The 27,124-nt window shown below is 42.9% G+C and overlaps 1 protein-coding gene across 12 annotated transcripts in view; it reads left to right on the top strand.

Annotated features, from left to right (window-relative positions):
* Positions 1 to 27,124, top strand: part of TULP4 (TUB like protein 4) — a 1,043,161-nt gene that overhangs the window by 767,268 nt on the left and 248,769 nt on the right. For all 12 annotated transcript variants that reach the window (XM_073560996.1, XM_073560990.1, XM_073560994.1 and 9 more), the window contains 2 exons: positions 22,902 to 23,126; positions 25,382 to 25,616. In XM_073560996.1, coding sequence (XP_073417097.1) covers positions 22,902 to 23,126; positions 25,382 to 25,616 — 460 coding nt within the window. The remainder of the gene's footprint in view (positions 1 to 22,901; positions 23,127 to 25,381; positions 25,617 to 27,124) is intronic.

The following is a 27,124-nucleotide window of genomic DNA, read 5'->3' as shown; positions in this document are numbered from 1 at the left end:
AGGGATCAAAATAATCACAAAACTTGGAGCAATCAGAGGTGTTAACCAATTTGAGGCCACCGAAGGTGGGGTTTTCTGCAGTTCTCATACCTTAAGGAGTCTGCAAAAGGGAACTGAGAACTATTCCAGAAAAATATGCCCTCCAAAAGTCAAATAGCTCTCCCTTCTTTCTGAGAGCTTCTTCCTTTCTGAAACAGTAATTTCTGACCACATACAGGGTATTGCCGCTTTCAGGAGAACTTTTGTAGCAAATTGTAGGATCCATTTTCTCCTGTTAACCTTTGAGAAAATGAAAGCTCTGGAGCTAAAACTATACTTTAGTGGAAAACATGTAGGTATCAATATGTTCTCGAGTACAAAACTTTAAAATGTTGCAAAATTTTGGGGAAACTTTAAGAAGTGCAAACATTTTGCAACTTTCGGCTTTTTTATGTCAGTCCCAGCCAACTTCTCCAAAATGGAAGCCCAGCTGTCTAATTCATAAAAATTTATACCACTAGATTTTGACAAAAATGTACTCCAGACCCAAACTTCCTCTTAATCAATCAGGCACACTTTACTCCAACAATTCTGTTCATTAAGATTAGCACGCAATAGGCCAGTCTTAAATAATTGAATTCGTAATATAATACCATCTCAGTATGATAGTATTAAATTCTATGAAATGCCAGACGTGTAAAAATACTCAGTGTACCCGCTAGATAATGTGCAGTTTGTAAAATTGGTTCACTGTTAATGGGTTCTGCTGTTGTGACATCACATCCACCTACCATTCCAGCAAAATCCATTACACATTGTAAACATGCCAAGGCTCAGAAAGGATCAAACAGTAAAAAGTATTGAATGCAAGAAAAAAAATATCAACTAGGTCAACTAATGACCTATAAAAAGGTGTCTCATTACCAAGGTACCTCACAAGAAACATGTAATGATGGGCAAAAACCAGTGAACGGTCTCAAAACTTTCACTCCCTTATTATTGCAAAACTCCTCCTCCTTTTATGGTGACAAAGCTACAGATATATATAGCCACACACATACATGTATATATCTTACATTGTCTCATTTATTATGTATATTTCTATCTCTTATTACACAGTGCCCTCTCTTGTTATGTACACCTCCGTCCCTTACATATCGGATTATATAGAGCCCTGTCTTTATTACATACCGTCCTCTCTTGTTAGATATATATAATGCAATGACAGGAAAGCTTCTTTTCTAATGGATGAGCTGATGGACTGGTCATCTGGTCACCAGCTGCTACATCAGCAGTCATTTTAGAATCATAGAATCGTAGAGTTGGAAGGGACCTCCTGGGCCATCTAGTCCAACCCCCTGCTCAAAGCAGGATTCGCTAAATCATCCCAGTCAGATGTCTGTCCAACCTCTGTTTGAAGACTTCCATTGAAGGAGAACTCACCACTTCTCGTGGCAGCCTGTTCCACTCATTGATCACTCTAACTGTCAAAAAGTTTTTTCTAATATCTAATCTGTGTCTCCTCCCATTCAGTTTCATCCCATTGCTTCTAGTCTTTCCTTGTACAAATGAGAATATAGATGATCCTTCTACAATGTGACAGCCCTTTAGATATAGACAGCTATTAAGTCTCCTCTCAGTCTTCTCTTTTGCAAACTAAACATTCCCAAATCCTGCAACCTTTCCTCAGAAGACAGGGTTTGCAGACCGGTCACCATTCTGGTCGCTCTTTTCTGAACTTGCTCCAGTTTGTTGATGTCTTTTTTAAAATGTGGTGCCCAAAACTGGACTCAATATTCCAGATGAGATCTGACCAAAGAGTAGAAGGAAATAATGACTTCACGTGATCTAGACTGTATGCTTCTGTTAATACATCCTAGAATTGCATTTGCCTTTTTTTGCTGCTGCATCACACTGTTGACTCATATTCAGTCTGTGATCTATTAGTATACCCAATTTTTTTTCACATGTACTGTTGCTTAGCCCTATTCCTCCCATTCTGTATATGCTTTTTTCATTTTTATTGCCCAGATGTAGTACTTTGCATTTTTCCCTGTTAAAAACCATTCTGTTAGTTGCTGCCCACTGCTCCAGTTTATTTATATCTTTTTGAATCCTCTCTCTCTCTTCTCTAGTATTAGCTATCCCTCCTAGCTTTGTGTCATCAGCAAATTTAATCAGTTTACCCTCAATTCCTTCATCTAAATCATTGATAAAGATGTTGAACAATACAGGGCCCAGGACAGAGCCCTGTGGTACCCCACTTGAGACATTCTTCCAACTGGATGTGCAGCCATTTACGACCACTCTTTGGGTCCGATCACTAAGCCAGTTATGAATCCACCTAACAGTTGCCTTGTCTATTCCATACTTAGTCATTTTTTCAATAAGGATTGTATAAGATACTTTGTCAAATGCTTTGCTGAAGTCAAGATATACTATATCTACAGCATTTCCTTGATCCACCCAATCAGTGATTCCGTCATAGAAGGAAATTAAGGTAGTCTGACATGACTTATTAGTTCCAAACCCATGCTGACTCTGTTTAATCACTTCATTCTTATCCAGTTACTGACATACATGTTGTTTAATAATTTGTTCAAAGATCTTTCCTGGTATAGAAGTCAGACTCACCGGCCTATAGTTGCCTTGGGTCCACCTTCTTCCCCTTTTTGAAGAAAGGAACAACATTTGCTCTTCTCCAGTCTTCTGGGACTTCTCCTGTTCTCCAAGAATTTTCAAAGATTATGGAGAGTGGTTCAAAAATTTCTTCTGCTATCTCCTTCAGTACTCTGGGGTGTAATTCATCTGGACCTGGAGACTTGAATTCATTTAGGTTAGCTAAGTGTTTCCTCACTATCTTTCTGTTTATAGATATCCTGGATTCTTCTCTTCCCTTAATAGGACAGTGAAGAACAGTTGATGTTACATTTCCTTTCTGAGAGAAAACAGATGCAAAATAGGAATTTAAAAGTTCGGCCTTCTCAACATCCTGTCTTACCATTTCATCATTTTCATCCTGTAAAAATCCTATAGCATCTTTGACTTTTCTTTTACTTTTGACATATCCCCAAAATCCTTTATTTTTGCTTTTGACATCTCTTGCAAGCCTCAATTCATTGTCAGCTTTAGCTAATCTGATTTGTGCCCTGCAGGTTCTGCAGACAGCATTATATTCTTCTTTAGATATGCCTCCCTCTTTCCATTTTATAAACATTTTTTTCTTCCTTTTTAGCATGTGCTTAAGTTCTGTGTTCATCCATCCTGGTTTCCTTAAATGCTTCCTATTCTTCCCTCTTTTCAGAATTGTTAACAATTGTGCTTTGAGAATTTCATTTTTCAAGATTTTCCATCCTTCCTGGACATTTTTGTCTTTAAGGATATCCAGCCATTGGATCCCTCCAATTCTCTTTCTGAATCCCTTAAAATCTGCCTTTCTGAAATCTAACCTTGACGTCTGAGTCTTCACAGGTCTTCCTCCTCTATTTATCCAAAACTCTAAAATTTTATATCTAGGAGAGGGAACTATGTAATAAAAGAGGGCGCTGTGAATAACAAGAATACACTATGTAAGAGACAGTGCTGTACTTTACAGCAGAGGAAGCTATAAAATAAGAGACAGCACCATATATAGCTAGAGAGGATGGTATGTAATAAGGGACAGTGTTATAAGATAAGATAAGATAATCCTTTAATCGTCCCACCATGGGGAAATTCAGAGCATAAAGGTACTGTCACACTTAGCGATGTACCAGCGATCCCGACCAGCGATATGACGCGGTCAGGATCGCTGGTACATCGCTAAGTGGTCGCTAGTGAGCTGCCACACAGGCAGATCTCACCAGCGACATCGCTGGGGACGGGGGTCGCTATTTACCTGTCACACCAGGCGATCCTGCAACCTCCTGCCCGGCTCCACGCGTCGCTCGTCGTCACAGCATGAAGCGCCTCAGGAAGCTGACGACGAGAAACGGTCCAGGATGTTCTCGCGCGATCAGCGATAACCAGCGGGGGAGCGGGTCATAGGTAAGTTTCAGACACAGCGATATCGCTAGCAATATCGCTATAACGTCACAAGTTATAGCGATATTGCTAGCGATATCGCTTAGTGTGACAGTACCTTTACAGCAGCAAGGCAGGAACAAGTACAGATACAGATGCATAAAGGCATTACATTGACAGTAGGTAGGTACATATACGAAAAAAAAAAAGATGTAACCGGACTATCACAACTTTGGATCTATCAGTTCACTGTTTTGGTCGTTCTCCATTTTGGACAGTGCTGGTTATACAGCCTAACTGCAGCAGGAAGGAAGGACTTTCGATAGCGCTCCCTCTCACATTTAGGATGAAGTAGCCGGTCAATGACAGTACTGCACATCTTTGTCATGGTCTCATGCATGGGATGGGAATCATTCTGCACCATGTAGCTCACCTTGGCCAGTATCCTCCTGTCGTCTACTTCCTGAACTGGATCAAGGGGGCATCCCAGGACAGGCCCTTCTACTCAGTTTGTCCAGCCTGTTCCTATCCCTGGTTGATATGCCACTACCCCAGCACGCCACACCAAAGAAGATGACTGATGCCACAACAGAGTTGAAGAAGGATGCAAGGAGTGCCCCTCTAACTCCGAAGGCTCTCAGCCTACTGAGCAGATAAAGCCTACTTTGGCCCTTCCTGTACACTGCATCCAAGTGATGGGCCCAGTCAAGCTTATTATTGAGGATCACACCAAGGTACTTATAGGTGTCGACTATCTCAATGTCATTTCCCTGAATGTTCACCACTACTGGTGGATTTTTGCCCTTGCGAAAGTCCACCACCAATTCCTTGGTCTTCCCGGAATTAATCCTAAGGTGGTTCCTCTGACACCACTCCACTAAAGCTTGGTTAGTATCTCTGTACTCTCTTTCATCTCCTCCTGTGATGAGGCCTACTATTGCAGTGTCATCAGAATACTTCTGCAAGTAGCAGCTAGATGAGTTGCACTTAAAATCCGCAGTGTACAGTGCGAAGAGAAAAGGGGCAAGAACTGTACCTTGAGGTGCCCCTGTATTGCAGATCACCGTGTCTGACACACTGTCTCAAACCTTTACAAACAGGTCGGTTCGTGAGGTAGTTAAGGATCCAGGTGGAGAGTTGGAGGTCCACGACAACAAGGCCCAGCTTGTCTCTCAGTAGACCTGGTTGTATGGTATTAAAAGCTGTAGAGAAATCGAAGAACATTATTCTCACAGTGTTCCCAGGTTTCTCCAGGTGAGAGAGAGTCCTATCTAGAAGGTGGATAATGGCATCATCCACACCAATGCCTGGTCTGTAGGCAAACTGGAGAGGGTCCATATCCGAGCTCACTAGAGGACAGAGATGTGTGAGAACCAATCTCTCTAGTACCTTCATCAGGTATGATGTCAATGCTACAGGTCTATAGTCATTAAGGTCTTTCGGATAAGGTTTCTTCGGAACTGGTACCACACACGATAATTTCCACAGTTGTGGTACTATACCTAATCTCAGGCTCATATTGAACAGATATGTAATGATCTCACTCAGCTGGTGCCTGCAAGTTTTGATTAGCCTTGCACTGATGCCGTCAGGACCTGCAGCCTTCAAAACTTTGATCTTATCCAGTTCTTTTGCAACCTGGGTACTTGTGAAGAACAGACCCTGGCTCAGTTGACAAGTTGCAGCAGGGGGTGAGGTTATTGTAGCAGAGAGGTGTGAATGGTATGCAGGGGCAGGAGCAGCCAGTGTGTGATTAAATCTGTTAAAGAATAGATTAAGTTCATTAAGCTCCTCTTTATCTTCAACCATCCTGGAGATAGTCTGTCTATGCCAAGATATAGACTTTAGACCCTCCCAGACTTCATGAATCCTTTTCTGTGACAATTTCAGTTCAAACTTTCTCTTATAATTAGCCTTTCCCTGCCTGATTAGATTCTTCAGATCTTTCTGCACCTCTCTCAGCCTGCCCTTGTCACCTGATCTGAAGGCCAACTTCTTCTCTTTGAGAAGAGCCTTTATTCCGGGGCTGATCCATGGTTTATTGTTAGAGAAGCACCTCACTACTTTTGTGGGTACCGTGTTGTCTACACAGAAATTAATGTAGTCCGTTATACAGTGTGTGAGACCATCCATGTCATCACCATAGGAATCTTGCAGCACATGCCAAGTGGTTGTTTCAAAGCAGTCTCTCAGAGCATCATCACTCTCCTCAGTCCATATCCTCACTATGCGAGTGACAGCAGGTTCTCTCTGTCCAAGTGGCTTGTACACTGGTTGGAGGTGCACTAGGTTGGGATCCGATCTTCCAAGGGGCGGTAGGGCTGATGAGGCATATGCCCCTCTCACATTGGCAAAGAACAAGTCCAATGTTTTGTTGTCTCTAGTGAGGCAGGTAACATACTGTGTGCAACTGGGTAGTATGGATGCTGGAGACATATGATTGAAGTCTCCCGAAACCAGAAGGAGTGCTTGGGGGTGAAGGGACTGCATCATGCTTACTGTGGATTGTAGGACCTCAGTGGCGGCATCAGCTTTCGCAGAAGGGGGGACATATGCAGCTATCATGATTACATGCGATAGTTCCCTCGGTAAATAAAAAGGTCTCATGCCCACAGCTAATAGCTCAATGTCCTTACAGCATGTTTGCTCTTTAACCACGATGTGCCTAGAGTCACACCATCTATCATTCACAAATATCGCCAGCCCTCAGCCTTTCCTCTTACCGCTCTCCCTTGTCCTGTCCGCGCGAATGAGTTTAAAGCCATCCAATGAGACAACAGTGTCCGGAGTACCTTCGGTGAGCCAGGTCTCTGTAAACAGCAACATACTGCACTCCCTTAATTCCCGATGATGTCTGGTCAGCGCCGACAGTTCGTCCATCTTATTCCCGAGTGACCTCACATTGCCCATAATGACGGAGGGAAGAGCAGGTCTATAGCGCCTTCTTCTAGCTTTCCTGAGGGCTCCAGCTCTGCAACCTCTTCTCTTAGTCCTCCTTATTTCTGGTAGAATGTCCTCTGGTCTATTAGCAGCATGCTGCCGTGCTGTATCCCTAAGCAGCAGTATAGCTTCTCTGGAGTAGACAATAGAGTCTTTTCCAGTTCCTGGATTTCCCAAGACAATAGATCCAAGTAAAAACAAGGTAAAAAGTCCATCGAAGGTCCAGGTCCTCTTATGGTTTTCCATAGTGCAATGTCCTTTGGAGTAACAATAAAAAAAAGAAAAGGAAAAATAGAAAAAATAGAGAAAAAAGGAGAGCAAAGAAGGAGCTACTGTAACAGGTTGCCACTCCAGCGGCATAATAAAAGAGGAAACTATGTAACAAAGGATGGCGCTATACATTGTAAGTGGGTATACTATATAAAAATGGACTGTTATGCATAAGTGAGTACACTATATGCTAAAGGACTGCTATACATAAGTGAGTACATTATATACTAAGGGACTGTACTATACATAAGTGAGTACACTATATACTAAGGGACTGTTATACATAAGTGAGTACACTATATACTAGTTTATTTCTGCCATGTACTCTGGATCCTGATCCTTGTGGGTCGTTTTTTAACCTTATTGAAGAAATAAAGAAAAGCACCATTTTACTCCAATCCTGGTTTGCTGAGTTCTTGCTGGATTTCCTGTTTGTTCTACTAAGGCTACTTTCACACATCAGGTTCTCGGCGTCAGGCGCGATCCGGCGTCGTGCCGGAATGCCGGATCCGGCAAATGTTTTGTAAAACCTGAAGTGCCGGATCCGGTTTTCTGCCGGATCCGTCTTGTTCTTGACAGACAAAACCGGATCCGTCTCATCCGGTTCATCCGTTTTTCTATCCGTTTTTCTATCCGTTTTTCGACGGATTACGCCGGATCCGGTTTTTAAAATTGACCCTTGTGGCCTTCCGAACGGGATTGGCTACTGGAAAACTAGATATAGCATGTTCCTACAGCCCTTCTTTGACAGGTTGTAGAGAAGAAAGTGCAGGTTGGAGAGAAGAGCAAGTTACTGGCGAAGATGGATGTTGTCATTGGAAATATTACCACTAGAAGTTCTGTGACGGTTTCAGGGACAATTTTCCACTATACTTTATGTCACCTCAAGGCAGAGTACACTGGGATGACAGAGTGTGAAAGATTTGTGCCCTAAACTTGTGTACCTTCTGGACCAACAGTATATACCTTTGCCAACCAAAGTTGGCTATCTTGTCATGGTCTTACTATTTTTAGCTTTAGGCCACAGGTGTGTACCTGGTTGTGTTTTATGCAAAGTATTTCACCTTTTAACAAAAGTTGTGTACATTGTTAGGAAATCACCAACAATAAACACAACTTTTTAGGTGAAATACTTTGCTTCAAACACAACCAGGAACACAACTGTGGCAAAAAGCTAAAATTTACCCACAGTTATATACCTGGTTTTGAATACCTTTTTACCTTTGAAATACCCTGTATTTAACCTTTTTTTAAAACATAGTTCGCCGCAGAAAGAAATGACAGACAACCATTGTGAAACGAATTTAACTTTTATTTAAATTTTTTTTTTTTTTATGTTTTTAAAGTGCAAAAAACTTTTTTAATAAAGGTTTTAAACCCAATGGGCATTTTTATTACAACAAAAAAACATTACAAATCTGTGTACTGTGGGGTGGAAATACTGCTGGAGGGGCTGCGGGACACTTCGACACTGGGTGTGTGGAGAGAGGACTGGGATTGTGGTGGGGAAGGAACAGTTAGAGGTGAAGGTGTGGAAAAAGCTACAGAATGGGTGGACATGTGGGAGGCAGAAGAGGTGGTGGGCGGTGGAGTGGAGGGTTGGGCAGGGACTGTAGGAGCAGATGATGTTGATGGAAAGTTGTATGGGGAAGGAGTTTGGTACGGGGAAGGAGTTTGGGACGGGGCAGGTTGCTGGAAGTGGGGAGATGTCTGGTACTGGTGAGGTTGCTGGTATGTAATAGGAGGGGGAGGATGGAAAGTGGCTGGAGGGGGTGCAGATGTAATAGGAGGGGGAGGATGGAAAGTGGCTGGAGGGGGTGCAGGTGGAGGAACTACAGTGGTGGGAGGTGGAGGTTGGGAGGTAACCTGCTGTAGAGCACCGTGGCATGAATGCATTACATGCATCTGCTGGGTAGGAGATAGTGTTGCCATGCGCTCCACAACAGACCTGAAAAAGGTGTGGTTTGGCGAAGATCTTGCTTCTGAATGCATGGTTTGCAGAAGTGTCTTCACCTCCAGAATGCTGGAGTTGATCTGCTGAAAGCCTGCGGCGATTTGCTCTGACAAGACTTTGAGACAGGTGTACTAGAGGCGGCAGGGGCAGAAGGGTGGGGTAAAGGGAAAGCGATCTCCTCACCAGCAGCTTCATGTAATGTAGGCGGCCACGATGCTCCTGTGCTGGTGGATGGGACAGATGGGTCGAATGTGTGGGAAGGCTGGGAAGGTGCAGATGTACCGGGGCGGTCGAAGTGTCCCTCGGTGCCGGTCTCCTCAGGGATCGCCTCAGAAGGGTCCAATCGTGCAGGCTCCCAAGTGCTGCTCACCGTGCTGTGTAATAAAGAGAAAAAAAAACAATTAAAATACTGACATGGTATGGCCCTGGCTGAAAAAAAAAAGTTACATCTAACATTTTTTTCACATGTGGTGTGTAATATTTACCTTCTGGTGAGCATTGTTTCCCGGAGGAACGACAGGGCTTGTGCGTACTTGTACTTGCTCCTGCGTCCTCCAGATCCACTCGGGGCCCGCATCTCTTTATTGAACTCCTTCTTGAAACGATCCCTCACAGACCGCCACCGATTCACAATTCTGTTCCCTGAAACGAGAAAGGAGTGGTTAGTATACAACATCAGTGTTTCACAAACTCCAGTCCTCATGGTCCCCAGGGGTCATGTTTTCAGGATTTCCATAGTAAATAGAAATCCTGAACACATGATCCGTGGGGACCACGAGGACTGGAGTTCGGGAAACACTGGTTTACATCAAGCAACCGTTACTGTATATACTTACGCTCTTTAATCTGGGCCCGAGCTTCGAGGTCCTCCCAGCGGCCCACAAAGAGAGAACAGATTTCCTCCCAGAGTCGTCGGGTAATGATCAGGTCAGCGTGGCGGCGGTCAGCCATATTCCAGAGCGGCTCCCTTTCTCTGACGAGATCGATGAGGCGGTCCACATCAATCCCTCCATCCTCACCGTCAGAGTCGGGAGCACGCTGTGAAGGCTGTTGAAGAAAAAGACAAAAATAACATAATAAGCCTCCACAAAAGAAATGAAATAAAAAGTGCAAAAAAACAAAGCAAAAATATTTATACTTACACGCTGGTGACCGCCGCGTTGCTGTCGTCGACGACCCTGGGAGGCACTGCGAGGACCTCTTGGCCGAGCACCAGATTGGGAAGACTAGAGAAGAAAACAAAAAATGTTATGTCTTTGGATGTAGGCATTTGTTTGCTGTGTGTGGTCTGCAGAACATTGTTTTCTATGTGTTGTGTGTAGTGTGATGTTGTGTTTCTGCGTTTGATGCAAAAAACTTACCAATTGTGAGCCCACTCCAGGTGTCTGTCCACCCCTTCCTTCTTCTTCTGGGAGCTCCTCTTCATCTTGTGATTCCTGTTTTGAAATAAAAGGCAATGAATAGACATATATTACAGAGATGATGGATTTTGGAAATAAAAACTTACCGTCAAACGCTGACGATGCGAGGGAGGGCTCCCAGAAGAAGATGTGCTGTCCTGTTGATGGCCAGACTCCATGGCTGTGGGTATTGCTGCTGCCAGTGATGCCATTTCTGCTGCTGCTGCATCTCTTTGGCAGCTGTTGAATAAAGAGAAACAAAAGGCCAATGAATATCTTGATATTCCATGGCCCTAGTTTGGAGGAATGGGGGATTTGATAATTACCGTCTCTCATCTGCTTCTGGACTCCCCTCCCGTTCAGCATGCTGCTCCATTTGGGGTGTTGCTGATGGTGCTGCTGCTGCAGATGTCTGCTGCCTTCTCCTGCTCCTGGTTCTTGGCTTGGGTGGCATGTTGGGTGTGGCTGAGGGTCCCATTGTCTTGCTTTTATATATCTCCTGTGGGCAGAGCTACTGAGCATGCTCAGACCAAAAAAACCGGATCCGGCTTCCGCCGGATCCGGCGCATTGCGGCGCTCATAGGCTTTCATTGTGTGAAAAAGCCGGACGCGCCGGATCCGGCGTGTCCGGTTTTTTCGCCGGAGACAAAAAACGTTACAGTAGACGTTTTTTCCAGACGCCGGATCGCGACACATTGCGACACATTGCCGGATCCGGCGAAAACCGGATGAAACGCATGGCCATCCGGCGCGATCCGGCGCAAATGCAAGTCAATGGGGGGGAAACCGGATCCGGCATTGCATTTCGCCGGATCCGGTTTCTGTCAAAAGCGCCGGATCGCGCCTGACGGCGAAAACCTGATGTGTGAAAGAGGCCTAAGGGACTGTAGTATAACTAATAAGGCTACATTTCTGTATCCGTGTGCAGTGTCAGTGTGCTGTGTGTTTTTACAGATGCATTGAGCACGTCTTATACTGATCCTCAAAATCGGATCAGAACAAAACATTCTCATATCTGTGATTTTCATGTACTGTATGTGTGAATGGACCTATAAAACTCTGAGTCTTTGTGCAGTCCAATAAAAAAAATCTGGAAGCACACGGATATTTCACACAAATATGAGAATGTAGAATAAGGGATATTACAGATAACATTATTACTCCAAGTCACACTGAACAGATACAGAATAATATCTACATCCAGGCACTTACCGCTGACATCTCGTCTGATTAGAACCGCTTTCTCCTGTTTCTTCTCCATCTGGTCAGACCTTCATGTTGACATCTCCTAGTCACGACTCGTCTTGTCACAATAATCGTCGCAGCCCTGAAAATAACAAGGTCAAATATATTGTATACATACAGTACATAAGTTTCTTCCCTCAATACAGATATGTACCCCAACATTAAAAATATAAAGTGAAAAGCAGCACTGTGTCCCCAATTAATTATAATCTCTGCTGCCCAGTAATATAAATTGAGTCTGCTCAATTACCTGTAAGGCTCTGTGCACATGGAATACAGTGCCTTGCGAAAGTATTTGGCCCCCTGGAACTTTTAAACCTTCTCCCACATATCATGCTTCAAACATAAAGATGCCAAATGTAAATTTTTTGTGAAGAATCAACAACAAGTGGGACACAATTGTGAAGTTGATTGAAAATTATTGGTTATTTTAAATTTTTGTGGAAATTGAAAAGCTGAAAAGTGGGGCGTGAAATATTATTCGGCCCCTTTAACTTAATACTTGGTTGCGCCACCTTTTTCTGCGATTACAGCTGCAAGTCGCTTGGGGTATGTCTCTATCAGTTTTGTACATCGAGAGACTGAAATTCTTGCCCATTGTTCCTTGACAAACAGCTCGAGCTCAGTGAGGTTTGATGGAGATTGTTTGTGAACAGCAGTTTTCAGCTCTTTCCACAGATTCTCCATTGGATTCAGGTCTGGACTTTGACTTGGCCATTCTAACACCTGGATACGTTTATTTGTGAAACATTCCATTGTAGATTTTGCTTTATGTTTAGGATCATTATCTTGTTGGAAGACAAATCTCCATCCCAGTCTCAGGTCTTTTGCAGACTCCAACAGGTTTTCTTCAAGAATGGTCCTGTATTTGGCTCCATCCATCTTCCCATCAATTTTAACCATCTTCCCTGTCCCTGCTGAAGAAAAGCAGGCCCAAACCATGATGCTGCCACCACCATGTTTGACAGTGGGGATGGTGTGTTCAGGGTGATGAGCTATGTTGCCTTTACGACAAACATATCGTTTGGCATTGTTGGCAAAAAGCTCAATTTTGGTTTCATCTGACCAGAGCACCTTCTTCCACATGTTTGGTGTGTCTCCTAGGTGGCTTGTTGCAAACTTTAAACAACACTTTTTATGGATATCTTTGAGAAATGGTTTTCTTCTTGCCACTCTTCCATAAAGGCCAGATTTGTGCAGTGTACGACAGATTATTGTCCTATGGACAGACTGTCCCACCTCAGCTGTAGATCTCTGCAGTTCATCCAGAGTGATCATGGGCCTCTTGGCTGCATCTCTGATCAGTCTTCTCCTTGTTTCAGATGAAAATTTAGAGGGACGGCCAGATCTTGGTAGATTTGCAGTGGTATGATACTCCTTCCATTTCAATATGATCGCTTTCACAGTGCTCCTTGAGATGTTTAAAGTTTTGGAAATCATTTTGTATCCAAATCCGGCTTTAAACTTCTCCACAACAGTATCACGGACCTGTCTGTTGTGTTCCTTGCTCTTCATGATGCTCTCTGTGCATCAAAAAGAACCCTGAGACTATCACAGAGCAGGTGCATTTATACGGAGACTTGATTACACACAGGTGGATTATATTTATCATCATTAGCCATCTAGGACAACATTGGATCATTCAGAGATCCACAACGAACTTCTGGAGTGAGTTTGCTGCACTGAAAGTAAGGGTGTGTGCACACGCTGCGGATTCTGCTGCGTTTCCGCAGCGGATTTGGCCGCTGCGGGTCTGCAGCAGTTTTTGCTGCAGTGTACAGTACCATTATTCCCTATGGGAATAAAAAAACGCAGTGCAGACGGTGCAGATTTTTCCGCGCGGTTTTCCTGCGGTTTTGAATGTCAATTCTTTCTGCGGATTCCGCTGCGGTTTGCCATCTCCTCAATTGTGGAGATGAAAAACCGCAGGGCAAAACCGCAGAGCAATCCACAGGAAAAAAACGCAGGTCTATTGACCTGCAGATTTACCTGCAGATTTTACAAAATCCGCGCTGCCAAATCCACACCCAAATCCGCAGCGTGTGCACGTAGCCTAAAGGGGCCGAATAATATTGCACGCCCCACTTTTCAGTTTTTGAATTTCCACAAAAATTTAAAATAACCAATAAATTTTGTTCAACTGCACAATTGTGTCCCACTTGTTGTTGATTCTTCACCAAAAATGTACATTTGGTATCTTTATGTTTGAAGCATTATATGTGGGAAAAGGTTGAAAAGTTCCAGGGGGCCGAAGATTTTTGCAAGGCATTGTATATGCAAGGATTTACAGTACAAGAAAAGTGAATGAGATCCCTGAAGTCTTTTGCACACGTTGCTTATTTTTTTCTTGCAGATTTACAGCGAATTCAGATCTGCATAATGTCAATTTTTGCAGCGTATTTCACCCATACTAATGGGGAAAATTACGTAACAAAAGCATGGCAAAACATTGCCAAAAAATAAATGTATTTTACGCAACGTCCTTCCTGCCAACACATAAGGATATGCAGCAGAAATTTCTCCTGCAACTCTTGAACACATGCCCATAGTCTTTGTCCCTGTCCTGTGTCCCCCCATTCATTGTAAGTCCTTTATTGCATCATAATGAATTTGGGGGTGGGAGAAGACATTATCAGGTACTGAGCATTCTCTGCCACCTCCCAATTTATTACAAGTTTCTGGAAGAGTCTTCTCCCACCTTTCAGTTCATTATAAAATGTTCTATGAACCTTATCGCCTCCTCTCCCCGATAAATTTTAAGTCCCCGATAGCATCACAATGAATTGTGAGATGGTGGAGGACGCTATCAGTGGCTTAGCACCCTCCTCCACTACCCAATTCATTTCACATCCATCTCTTATGTCGTTCCCCCCTACTCCTGTTCATAAGTCCCCCTTACTCTGATCCCAATCCCCATATCCATCTCTGTGCTCTCCACCACCCCCCAATATTGCCCTCTCCACCACCTGCATCATTGTCCTCTCCACCACCCCAATTATTGTTCTCCCCCACCACCTCCATCATTGCACTCTCCAACACCCCATTGTTCTCCCCCACCACTCCCATCATTGTCCTCTCCCCCAACCCCATCATTTCCCTTTCCACCACCCCATTGTTGCCCTCCCCATCACTATCATTGCCTTCTCCATCACCACTCCATCATTGCCCTTTCCACCACCACCTCCATCATTGCCCTCTCCAACACCCCAATCATTGTTCTCCCCCACCAATGCCATCATTGCCCTCTCCCCCACCCCACCATTGTTCTTCCCCACTATCCCCATCATTGTTCTTTCCACCTCCATCATTGCTTTCTCCCCATCACCTCCATCATTGCCCTCTTCATCATTTCCTCTCCACCACCCCAATCACTGTTCTCTTCCACCACCCCATCATTGTCCTTTCCACCACCTCCATCATTGACTCCACCCATCCCCATCATTGCCCTTTCCATCACCCCCATCATTGCCCTCTCCTCCACCTACACACACACAAACACACCACCGCCCCCCCGCACACACAGAATTAGAGCATCACTCACCTCTCTGCACACTTCCCAGCAGCTGCAGCACACTCACACACAGCACCACTCACCTCTATGCGCGCGCACTCACAGCACCACTCACCTTTACACACACACACACACGCCTCTCGGCACGTTTCCTACAGCCGCAACATCACCAGCAGCTTCCTCTCTCTGGCACAGCCGCGTGCTGAATGATGATGTTATCCAGCCGCACGACTGTGACAGAAAGTGCGGGCAGGAAGCAGGACGGATTCTTGCAGCTTCACTCCACTGCTATTTTCTCCTTCAGGCAGCGGAGCTGAAGGAATCGCTCCCTACCCCGCCACACATGAGGGCAATCTGGCCAGGGGCTCCCTGGAGTCGGAGAAACGGTCCAGATTGCCCTCATTATTAGCCCCTCTCCACCTCTGAGACCAGGTGCAGATGCATCGGCTTCAAATGCGACATGTCCGCCACTGTCATTCTGACAATATACATATTCTTCCACACAATCATTAAATCCTGAAAGTTCTGTGGGCTCCTTCTATGAACTCTGAGCTTTAGTTCCTTCCATAAACTTACTGAATTCAGGTCAAGCGATTGTCTGGGCCATTCTAGCAGCTTCATTTTTTTACTCTGAAATCAATTGAGAGTTTCCTTAGCTGTGTGCTTTGGATCATTGTCTTGCTGGAATGTCCACCCTTGTTTCATTTTCATCAGCCTGGTAGATGACAGCAGATTTTTATTAGGAATATTTCAGTAGATTTGTCCATTCATCCTTCCTTCAGTCATATAAAGTTTGCCATTGTCGTGTGCTGAAAAACAGCCCCACACCGTGATGTTCCGATCTCCAAACTTTACTGTTGGTATGCTGTTTTTGGGGAGATGCACAGTGCGTTTTGACCTCAAAACTTGGTCTGTATTATGGCATCCAGAGAGATCAATTTTGATCTCATCTGATCAGATTACATTCTCCCTTTATTTCAGATGCTTGTCTAAATGTTGTTGAGTAAACTTTAAACACTCATGAGCATACTTTTTGTTCAGCAATTGAGTCTTGCGTTGTGAGCGTGCATACAGGTTGAGTGCATTACTTAGGGTATGTGCACACATAGTTTTTTGGCTCTGCGGATTTTGTAGAGAAAGCCGCAGGTAAATCCGCAGGACTTGTCCTGCGGTTTATCTGCGGTTTTGCCCTGCGGTTTTACACCTCATAATGGATGAGGTGTAAAACTGCAGCGTTTCTGCACCAAACAATTGACATGCACAGCTTTTTTTTATTTCCATAGGAAATAAAGGTACTGTACAATGCAGCAGAATCTGCTGCGTTTCTGCAGAGCCAAAACCGCTGCGTAAACGCAGCAGAAACCGCAAAGTGTGCACATACCCTTATAGTTTTCTTTGAAACAATGCTACCTGCTGATTCCAGATCTATCTGTAGCTCTCCACAGGTGGTTCCTGACTCTTGGACAACTCGTCTGATGATTCTTTTCACTCACCTGTCTGAAATCTTGTGGTGAGCACCTTGTTGTGTTTGGTTTATGGTGAAATGATGTTCTTTCCACTTCCAGATTATGGCCCCAAAAGTGCTCACTGGTACCCTTCAGTAGTTTAGAAACTATTCTGTAACCAACGTTATCAGTATGTTTTGCAACAATTTGGTCCTTGGTCCTAAGTGTCTTGAGATAGCTCACTGGCTTTACCCGTCATGAGATGTTTCTAATGAGACCCCATTTTTTAGGCCATCAGTTGAACCAGCTGATATTATTTTTCACTAAGTGGCAGGATTGCTTTCTAATTACTGATAGATTTCAGCTTGTGCCATGACTTTACATGGCTATATACACCTCTCTTTCTTCTTGTGCTCACTACTCTTTCCCTGTTTCCTTTCTCTTTATTACACATACGGTAACTTAATTTATGGATGTCTATGGTTTGATTTCTTTGCCTGTGTGAATTGGATGAATTGTTACCGACATCTGGTGAGAATTTAATGTCAATAGCACCTTTAGAAATAGATTTACTTAGAATATTAGTGTCGCATTCAATACTTATTTCAGCCGCTGTATATTGTATTGGCTTACTTGGGAGAAATTGCTTTACAAATTGTAGGATTCATTTTTTTCCATTTCCTCAAGTACAAATTAAAAATTTGGGATTATAGAAAATTTATTGTAAGGAGAAAAAATATTTTTTCTGTGAAATACCTGTGAGTTCAAAATTCTCACTACACTCGTGATTGAGATGAATTAATTGATTGACTCGCTATCCAAGAAAATAATTAGTTGTGGCAGTTCTTTGCAGTTTTTACACCTCAGGGGCACTGCATCTGGGACATGGCATCCACAATTTATTCCAGCCAAAATTCCACTTCAAAACACTCATTGCTTTGCTTTTGAACCTTGTCACGTGCCCGAATGGAATTTTCTGACCACATATTGATTGATACTGGAGAATTGTCATAACAATATTTTTTGAGGGTGCCTGCTGTTTTGGCATCTCAAGTATTCTGCTTATGTGACATGTTGTCCACAATGTACAGTAACATGTAAAAGTTTGGGCACTCTTGGTCAGAATTACTGTTTATTTTGAATAACTAAGCAAGTTAAAGACAAAATTATCTCTAAAAGACGTAAAGTTGAGGGTGACAACAATTCTTTGTATTTTTTGCATTCATTATTATTTTTTTTATTTTCAGCTTTTATATTTTAAAAATTACAAAAAGGAAAATTGGTTAATGAAAAAGTTTGAGCACCCTGTATGGTTAGCACCTAGTAGCAACCCCGTTTGAAATTATCACAGTTTTTAAACGCATTTTATAGCCAGCCATGAGTCTTTCAATTCTTGTTTGAGGGATTTTCATCCATTCTTCCTTGAAAAATGTATTCCTGGGTCATCTTGCATGCACTGCTATTTTGAGGTCTAGCACCAGATTTTCAAGATCTGATTTACCTCTCTAGCAGTCGTACGAGCAGTTCTCGCTGAAATTTTGCTTGGTTTTCCAGACCTTTTCTTGAACCCCACTGTTCCTGTTAACTGCCATTTCTTAATTGAATTTCAAACTGAGAAAAGGGCAACTTGAAAACACTTTGCTATCTTCTTATAGCTATCTTCTGTTTTCTGGGCCTCCATCATTTTAATATTCACAGTGCTAGGCAGCTGTTTAGATGAACTCATGGCTGTTGTTTTCTGGCACAAGGTTAGAGGAGGCCGTTTTTTTATAAAGCTGGGAAATTTGCATCATCTGGTCTTTTCTAACTATGATAGTGAACAAGTCATAACCCTAACAGGTTAAATAAGGCCTGAAAACTTGGTCAAAGTTATCTGAGAACACAAATTTCCAAGGGTGCTCAAACTTTTGCATTTGCCCATTTTCTGTTTTGTAATTTGTGTAATAAAAAATAAAGACAATATAGTAACATAGTAACATAGTAACATAGTTATTAAGGTTGAAGGGAGACTTTGAGTCCATCTAGTTCAACCCATATCCTATCCTAACTTGCCCTAACATGTTGATCCATAGGAAGGCAAAAAAACCCCATGTGGCAACAGTAAGCTTCACATTGGGGAAAAAAATTCCTTCCCGACTCCACATACGGCAATCAGACTAGCTCCCTGGATCAACGCAATATTAAGGAGACTAGTGTATATACCCTGTAATATTATACTTTTCAAGAAAGGCATCCAGTCCCTTCTTAAATTTTTGTAGTGAATCACTCATTACAACATCATATGGCAGAGAGTTCCATAGTCTCACTGCTCTTACAGTAAAGAATCCGTGTCTGTGAGTATGCTTAAACCTTCTTTCCTCCAGACGTAGAGGATGCCCCCTTGTCCCCGTCACAGGTCTAAGAGTAAAAAGATCATTAGAAAGGTCTTTGTATTGTCCCCACATATATTTATACATTGTAATAAGATCACCCCTAAGCCTTCGATTCTCCAAACTAAATAACCCCAAGTGTAATAACCTGTCTTGGTATTGCAGACCCCCTAGTTCCCTAATAACCTTGGTCGCTCTTCTCTGCACCCGCTCCAGTTCAGCTATGTCTTTCTTATACACCGGAGACCAGAACTGTACACAGTATTCTAAGTGTGGTCGCACTAGTGACTTATATAGAGGTAAAATTATGTTCTCCTCATGAGCATCTATGCCTCTTTTAATGCATCCCATTATTTTATTTGCCTTTGCAGCAGCTACTTGACTCTGGCCACTAAATGTGATTTTGTCGTCCACCCATACACCCAGGTCTTTTTCAGTGACTGTTTTGCCCAGTGTTTTACAATTAAGCACATAATTATACAACTTGTTCGTTCTACCCAAGTGCATGACCTTACATTTATCCCCATTAAAGCTCATTTGCCATTTATCAGCCCAAGCTTCTAGTTTACATAAATCCTCCTGTAATATAAAATTGTCCTCCTCTGTATTAATTACCCTGCAGAGTTTAGTGTCATCTGCAAATATTGAAATTCTACTCTCTATGCCCCCTACAAGGTCATTAATAAATATGTTAAAAAGAAGCGGGCCCAAAACTGACCCCTGTGGTACCCCACTGCTAACCGTGACCCAGTCCGAGTGTGCTCCATTAATAACCACCCTTTGTTTCCTATCCCTGAGCCAGCTCTTAACCCACCTACACATATTTTCCCCTATCCCCATTGTTCTCATTTTATGTATCAACCTTTTGTGTGGCACTGTATCAAAAGCTTTTGAAAAGTCCATGTACACCACGTCCACTGCATTCCCTTGGTCCAGTCCGGAACTTACCTCTTCATAAAAGCTTATCAGATTAGTCTGACAGGAACGGTCTCTTGTAAACCCATGTTGATATTGGGTCATAAGGTTATTCTTCTCCAGATACTCCAGTATAGTATCTCTTAGAAAACCCTCCAGGATATGGGTTTTTTTTGCCTTTTAGAGATAATTTCATCTTCATCTTGCTTAACTGTTCACAATAACAGTAATTTTGACTAGGGGTGCCCAAACTTTTGCATGCCATTATAGTCTAACCAAAGCTGCACTCCATAAGGCAAATAGTGCCTTTTCACTTTTAAGCCCTGCCATGTTCTCAAACAGTTGTTTTGGCCACATATGATGTATTCCCTTGTTGAAAAATGTAGGAATAAAGCACTATGGTGTTTTCACAGCCTACTTATAAAATTCTGTGATGCACCTGTGGTTTCAAGAAGCTCCACACATCTCTACATGAATTCCTTGAGAAGTGTAGTTTCCAAAATAGGGTGACTTTTGGGCAATTTTGGCTATTTTGGCACTCTTGGGGCTCTATAATGCTGTAGATAAGCCCCCTGGTCCGACCTGAAAGATAAGGAAAATAAGTTTTATTATACACTCACTCGGGGAAGGGGGCGGTCCGGTCTGATGGATGTCACAGGTCTGGCGTCTCCCATCTTCTTGCGATGCCCCCTCCTGTTGCTTTATCGCTCCCCGCCATCGCACTCCTGTACAGGTCGGTCGGGTTGGGGGTTTATCTACAGCATTATAGAATGCTGTAGATAAAACAGGTCATATGTTCCCTTTAAGCTTTCTAACATCCTATGAAATTAAAAAGACTTTTCAAAAATTATTTTTATGTAAAGTAGACATGTAGGAATTATTTATTGACTCTCTTTCTGTAGTACAACTGTTTTAATTAAATTCAAATTTTAAAAGATGCTAATATTTATATTACATAAATACAGATCTTAGGCTGGTTTCACATTTGCGTTTTTTAGCGCTGGAAAAAAACGCTAACCTGCGCATGCGTTTTTTCCCCTATATTTAACATGGGTGCGCATACCTGCGCGCTTGTAAGCGCATGTATGCGATTTTCATGCGCTGCGTTTTTTTGGGGTGTGCGATTGGATTTTCCAGACGCAGCATGTTGCATTTTTTGGCCGTGCAAAAAAGCGCATGCGCACATATGCGCACGTTTTGCGCTAAAAATGGCCATTATAGCCTATGGATGCGCATATGTGCGCACTGGCATGCTCATGTAAGCGTTTTTTTGCATATGCGTTTTTTTTTTTTAACCATGGAATTTAGGGGTTTGGGTTAGAGTTAGGGTTAGTTAAGGGGGTTTAGGGTTAGGGTTAGGGTCAGGGTCAGGGTTAAGGTTGGGTTTTGGGTCAGGGTTAGGGTTAAGTATGGTTTGGTTAAGGGTTAGGGTCAGGGTTAGGGTCAGGATTAGGGTTAAGTATGGTTTTGTTAAGGGTTAGGGTCAGGGTTAGGGTTAGGGTTAGGGTCAGGGTTAGGGTCAGGGTTAGGGTTAAGTATGGTTTTGTTAAGGATTAGGGTCAGGGTTAGGGTCAGGATTAGGGTTAAGTATGGTTTGGTTAAGGGTTAGGGTCAGGGTTAGGGTTAGGGTCAGGGTTAGGGTTAAGTATGGTTTTGTTAAGGGTTAGGGTCAGGGTTAGGGTCAGGATTAGGGTTAAGTATGGTTTTGTTAAGGGTTAGGGTCAGGGTTAGGGTCAGGGTTAGGGTCAGGATTAGGGTTAAGTATGGTTTGGTTAAGGGTTAGGGTCAGGGTTAGGGTTAGGGTTAGGGTTAGGGTCAGGGTTAGGGTTAAGTATGGTTTTGTTAAGGGTTAGGGTCAGGGTTAGGGTTAGGGTCAGGGTTAGGGTTAGGGTCAGGGTTAGGGTTAGGGTCAGGGTTAGGGTCAGGATTAGGGTTAAGTATGGTTTGGTTAAGGGTTAGGGTCAGGGTTAGGGTTAGGGTCAGGGTTAGGGTTAAGTATGGTTTTGTTAAGGGTTAGGGTCAGGGTTAGGGTTAGGGTTAGGGTCAGGGTTAGGGTTAGGGTTAGGGTTAGGGTCAGGGTTAGGGTTAGGGTTAGGGTCAGGGTTAGGGTTAGGGTTAGTTAGGGTTTAGGGTTTGGGTTAGGGTTAAGTATGATTTGGTTAGGGTTAGGGTCAGGGTTAGGGTTAGGGTTAGGGTCAGGGTTAGGGTTAGTAAAGTCATGGTTTGGGTAGTGTGAGGGGCCACCTAAAAATGTTGGAAAAAAACGCAAACGCGGTAAAAACGCACTAAAAACGCATACAAACGCTTAAAAACGCTGCGTTTTTTTCATGCATGCTCATAAAAATGTTTGAAAAAATCGCAGCAGTTGTATGCTTTTGTATGCGTTTTTTCAATGCGTTTTTTTGCGGGAAAAACGCGCTGCAAAAAAAAGCAAGTGTGAAACTAGCCTTATCTGCCTTAGTTTACCACTCAGATAACGTACAATGTGCCATTAAACAATGTTCTCAGAATCCCTGGGATAAGTCGAAGCGTTCCAGAGTTATTACTACATAATGTGACAGGACACAAATCAGATTTGAAAAATGTCACCTGGTCAGGAAGGGGAAACTTGGCTCCAGCAGACTGGACTTGCTTGACAAATGGAAGAAGCCAAGAGAATTGTAAAATGGAGTTTTATTACAGGTTTTTTGGAGGTTCTAGTTTAAGACAAAGCTGCTGCCTTATGTTAACAAGAATTACGGTAGTTGACTTTGGGGAATATTTTGTGTAACAGTAAACCAAGAAATGTGAAACTGCAAGTTACACCTTACATACTAAAACCCTTTCTGACTTCTCCAGCAAAGTAACTGCTGTATCACTTGTGTTCTTCAGCGTCCCATCACTTCTATATGTTGGGGCCACAGAGATTCCCGCCTATTCCTGGCTTCTGGTCCAGCTCTCTATGTTGTTCGTGTGGAGCATAGAATTGCTAATTTGCAGCTTCTCTGCCAACAAGCCATTGCCAGCTCTCTCTGTGATGACAAAGATATTACCAAACTCTCCCTGCCTCCTCGGCTCTGTTCTTACCTCACCACCGCCTTTATACCTACCATTAAGGTCAGTATGAATGTTTACTTTCACTACATTAGCTATATTAATAGGGGAACCTGTCACTAGATTCATGCTGCCTGTACCACGGCTAGTACAATGTACAATTGCATCCAGATCTGGCTTTTTTAAAGACTGCAGTATTTCAGTGAAAACATAGTTTGAAAAGCTGACCAGAGGCTATAGTGAGAGACCCAACTAGTCCAGCTCAGCCCCTTGCTGGCTTCTCACTACTTCGCTATGCTACAGTAGACTGACTGGATTCTGCCAAGTGTCTACAAAACAAGAGACCGGTAAGTCACCTAGAGCAGGACTAGGAGAAGCTGGCCTGGGCCTAAATGGGCTTTTCCCTATAGTCTCTGGTCGGCTTTCCAAACTGTGTTTTCTCTGAAATGTCAGAGGGTTTCAGACTTAAGTGTACCTAGTTAAATCTTGCAGCCAGGGTCTGACTCATGTTGCCTGTGGTTTGGTAAGCATGAATCTAGTGACAGGTCCCTTTTAACACCAGAATGTGCACATTATAATGAGAACCACTAATATGGATGTAGCTAGAAAGTGCCATTTTTGTTGTAAAACAGGTTTTAAATTCAGTAATGAGAATTTAGTTTAATATGATATTTGCTTTGGTTGCTCATTGATTATATTGTCATCAGTATTGGGTTGTTCTAAGCTGATCACTGGACCTCGCCTACTGTATCCTCACCCATCCCTTGTAGATTGCGAGCCCTCGTGGGCAGGGTCGTTTCTCCTCCTGTACCAGTTGTGACTTTCAGGCTATGTGCCCACGTTGCAGAAATGCTGCAGAAATGTTCGCAGCATTTCCATAACTCCCTGCCACGGGTAAAACGCATGCGGAATTCACATGCGAATTCCCGCAAAACACTAGCATTTTGCAAGCGTTTTTAGCTTGCAGAATGCTAGCGCTTTTCCAAGCGATTTGAAGCACCGCTTGAAAAAGTGATTGACAGCATAGTGCTTAACAAGTGTAACCAACTTTTTACTATTGATGCCACCTATGCAGCATCAATAGTAAAAGATAAAATGTTAAAAATAATTTTAAAAAATAGAGATATACTCACTTTCGGTCGGCCCCCAGAGCCCTCCCAGTCGTCATCGGCGCTGGCAGCAACTTCCGTTCCCAGGGTTGCCTTGCGACAATGACCTCTGATGACGTAGCATCACGCTAGACCGCTACGTCATCAGATGTCATTCGCGCAATGCATCCCTGGGAATGGAAGTTGCCGCCAGCACCAATGAGGACCGGGAGGGCTTCGGGGGCCGTCATAGGGTAAGTATATCTCATTTTCTATTTTAATTCTATTTTTTACAGGGATATGGTACCCAGGGCATGGAGGAGAGTCTCCTCTTCTCCAGACCCTGGGTACCATGCGCACATGAAGCGCTCACTTTACGCATGGTGGACATAGCAACATGTGTAAAGTGAGCGTTTCAATGCAATCCTGTGTGTGCGGAATCGCCGCGATTCCGCAGAAATAATGGACATGCTGCGGATTTTACCGCTATGCGATTCCGCAGAGGTAAAATCCACATCATTGCACAGCAACTGCAGAATCCCATAGGATTGCATGAGGATGCGTTTTTTAAGCGTTTCCGTGGCCGCAAAAACACGGCGGAAACGCTAAAAAAAATGCAACGTGGGCACGTAGCCATATTGTTTAAGATTACTGTACTTGTTTTTATTATGTATACCCCTCCTCACATAGAAAGCACAATGAAATAAATGGTGCTATAATAAATAACGGACTTCTAAAACATGATAGTTTTGTGTTCTCCATTGTCTCTCTTGTTAACTTGTTTTTTAAATACATTTTCTATTAAACGGTATACACATTATCCACAAATATACTGTTTTTTTTCATATTATAGAAGTCAGTGGCAACCAGATTAAGCTGTATAAGAATCGAGTTGTGATCATATTATAGCAGTTTTTTTTTTTGTTTGCATTATGCAGTAATAATGGCTTTTACTGTATGGCAAAAACAAGGTTTGAACCAATCCTAATGCCACTATACACCTTCTTGCTAGGCAAAGCATGCCTGTTAATTTCCATGGATCGACTGCAGGTCTCAGCAGTCACACATGGAGAAATCCATCATGCCTGACCCTACCGTACACATAATATATTGCTCAATATATAATAATGTAAATGTAGTTAGTAAAACAGCTAGTACCGTAATTATACTCCTTTATATTGTGCTGTTTTTCTGTGATCATGCATATTTTTTGGTTTACATTCTATCTAGCCTCCCATACCAGACCCTAATAATATGAGAGATTTTGTCAGTTATCCGACGTCCGGAAATGAGAGGCTGCACTGCACTATGAAGAGAACAGAGGATGACCCAGAGGTTGGGGGGCCGTGCTACACACTTTATTTGGAATACCTGGGTGGATTGGTGCCTGTTCTCAAAGGACGTCGGATTAGCAAGCTGCGCCCTGAGTTTGTGATCATGGATCCTAAAACAGATGGCAAAACAGGTATTTCTCCTGCTTTATTTACATCCTGTTATCTTCTAAATTTACATTTCTTATGATCAAGAAAACTTTATTTCTCAAAAGAGTAAAACATATGTCTGCACAAGTCTTGTCCCCCCCTCCCCCTAAAAAAAAAAGAGTACTTGATGGCTCTTAAAGGAAGTCTGTCACCACGTTTGACTTAGCTAAACTATTAATATGGGCATACAAGCTATAGGCAGCCGAAAACAGTACTTCATCTGTGTCTCACATCAGATGTAGTGTTGCTGAAATATTATCTTTTATCACTTTATATAAGTGACCTCTTCCAGGCTCTGGGAGGATGGTGCCTGGAAGATAACTCTGCCTCCAGTGCTTGTTTTACATGAAGGTACAAGTAACTAACACAGAACAGGAGAAATAAAAGGTGTTTTCTTGCAAATTCATTTTCAGCTTTTCTCTGAACTCTGCTGTATTGCAACACTATAGCAATCTTGTCTGACTGTGAGCTGGAAGCTGAAGTTGAGAGGAACCTGCAGATGTGTCAGTTCTAACCACACACAGCTCTGCAGTGAGATCAGGAGAGATGAGAGTGGTCATCACATCACACTGGTAACTCCCCTTCATGTAAAATAAGCTCTGGTGGCAGCGTTATCCTCCAGGCACCATCCTTCCCAGAGCCTGGAAGAGGTCACTTATATAAAGTGATAAAAGAGGATTTCTAAACAGCAAGGTGTCTGATATGAAATGCTCAGGTAAGGACTGTTTTCAGCACTTTATAGCTTGTATGCCCATATTAATAGTTTAGATAAGTCAAGTGGTGACAAATTCCCTTTAAAGAGTTATTTTCTTCTTAGTGTTATGAAGCTGATCACTTATTTTCTAGGCTTGGGGCGAGTTACGGAGCGTAGTGTACTATGCTAGATTTAACTCCACAAGAAAATTGCATTATACTTATAAATGTGGTGGCTGTAAACAGCTAGAATTTGGTCTTTTAACCCTTCCAATGCAGATTCCGAGCTCCGTCTCTAAAGTAATGTCATAGCTTTAACTTGAGGAAATTCTAGATAGCTGCTAAGATGCTAACAAATGAAACCAAAAAAATATTGTTCCACTGCTTAATTTTAACACTTGGGAGCAAAAAGTGATCAAGTAAGTTTGTTAAAATAAACATAGACTTACAGGCAACCTGTCACTCGATTCGTGGTGCCCAAATCACAGGCAGCATGAATCAAAGCTTAGCTGCACAATTGCAGACAGGTATATTTTTCTCTGTAACAGTCCAATATTTCAGAGAATGCATAGACTGATGACGCGGCTGAGGACTAATAGGAGAGGCGAGACTACTCTGATTTTTCCCTACCGCTGGCTTTTACCCACACCACTCCAGGTGATTGACAGGTTTTCATGTACATACATGTGAGTGACCTATCAATCAAAATGGAGAATCAGTCCAGGGGTGGCGCCAGATTAGTGCCTCTCCCTAAAATTCCCAGCTACTCGTCAAACTATATTTTCTCTGAAATTTCAAA

Source organism: Dendrobates tinctorius, unplaced genomic scaffold (genome assembly GCF_039654945.1).
Source record: "Dendrobates tinctorius isolate UK_male_01 unplaced genomic scaffold, ASM3965494v1 ptg000310l, whole genome shotgun sequence".
Taxonomy (NCBI): domain Eukaryota; kingdom Metazoa; phylum Chordata; class Amphibia; order Anura; family Dendrobatidae; genus Dendrobates; species Dendrobates tinctorius.
The sequence above is the reverse complement of the archived record's forward strand: the minus strand, read 5'-3'. Positions and strand labels throughout refer to the sequence as shown.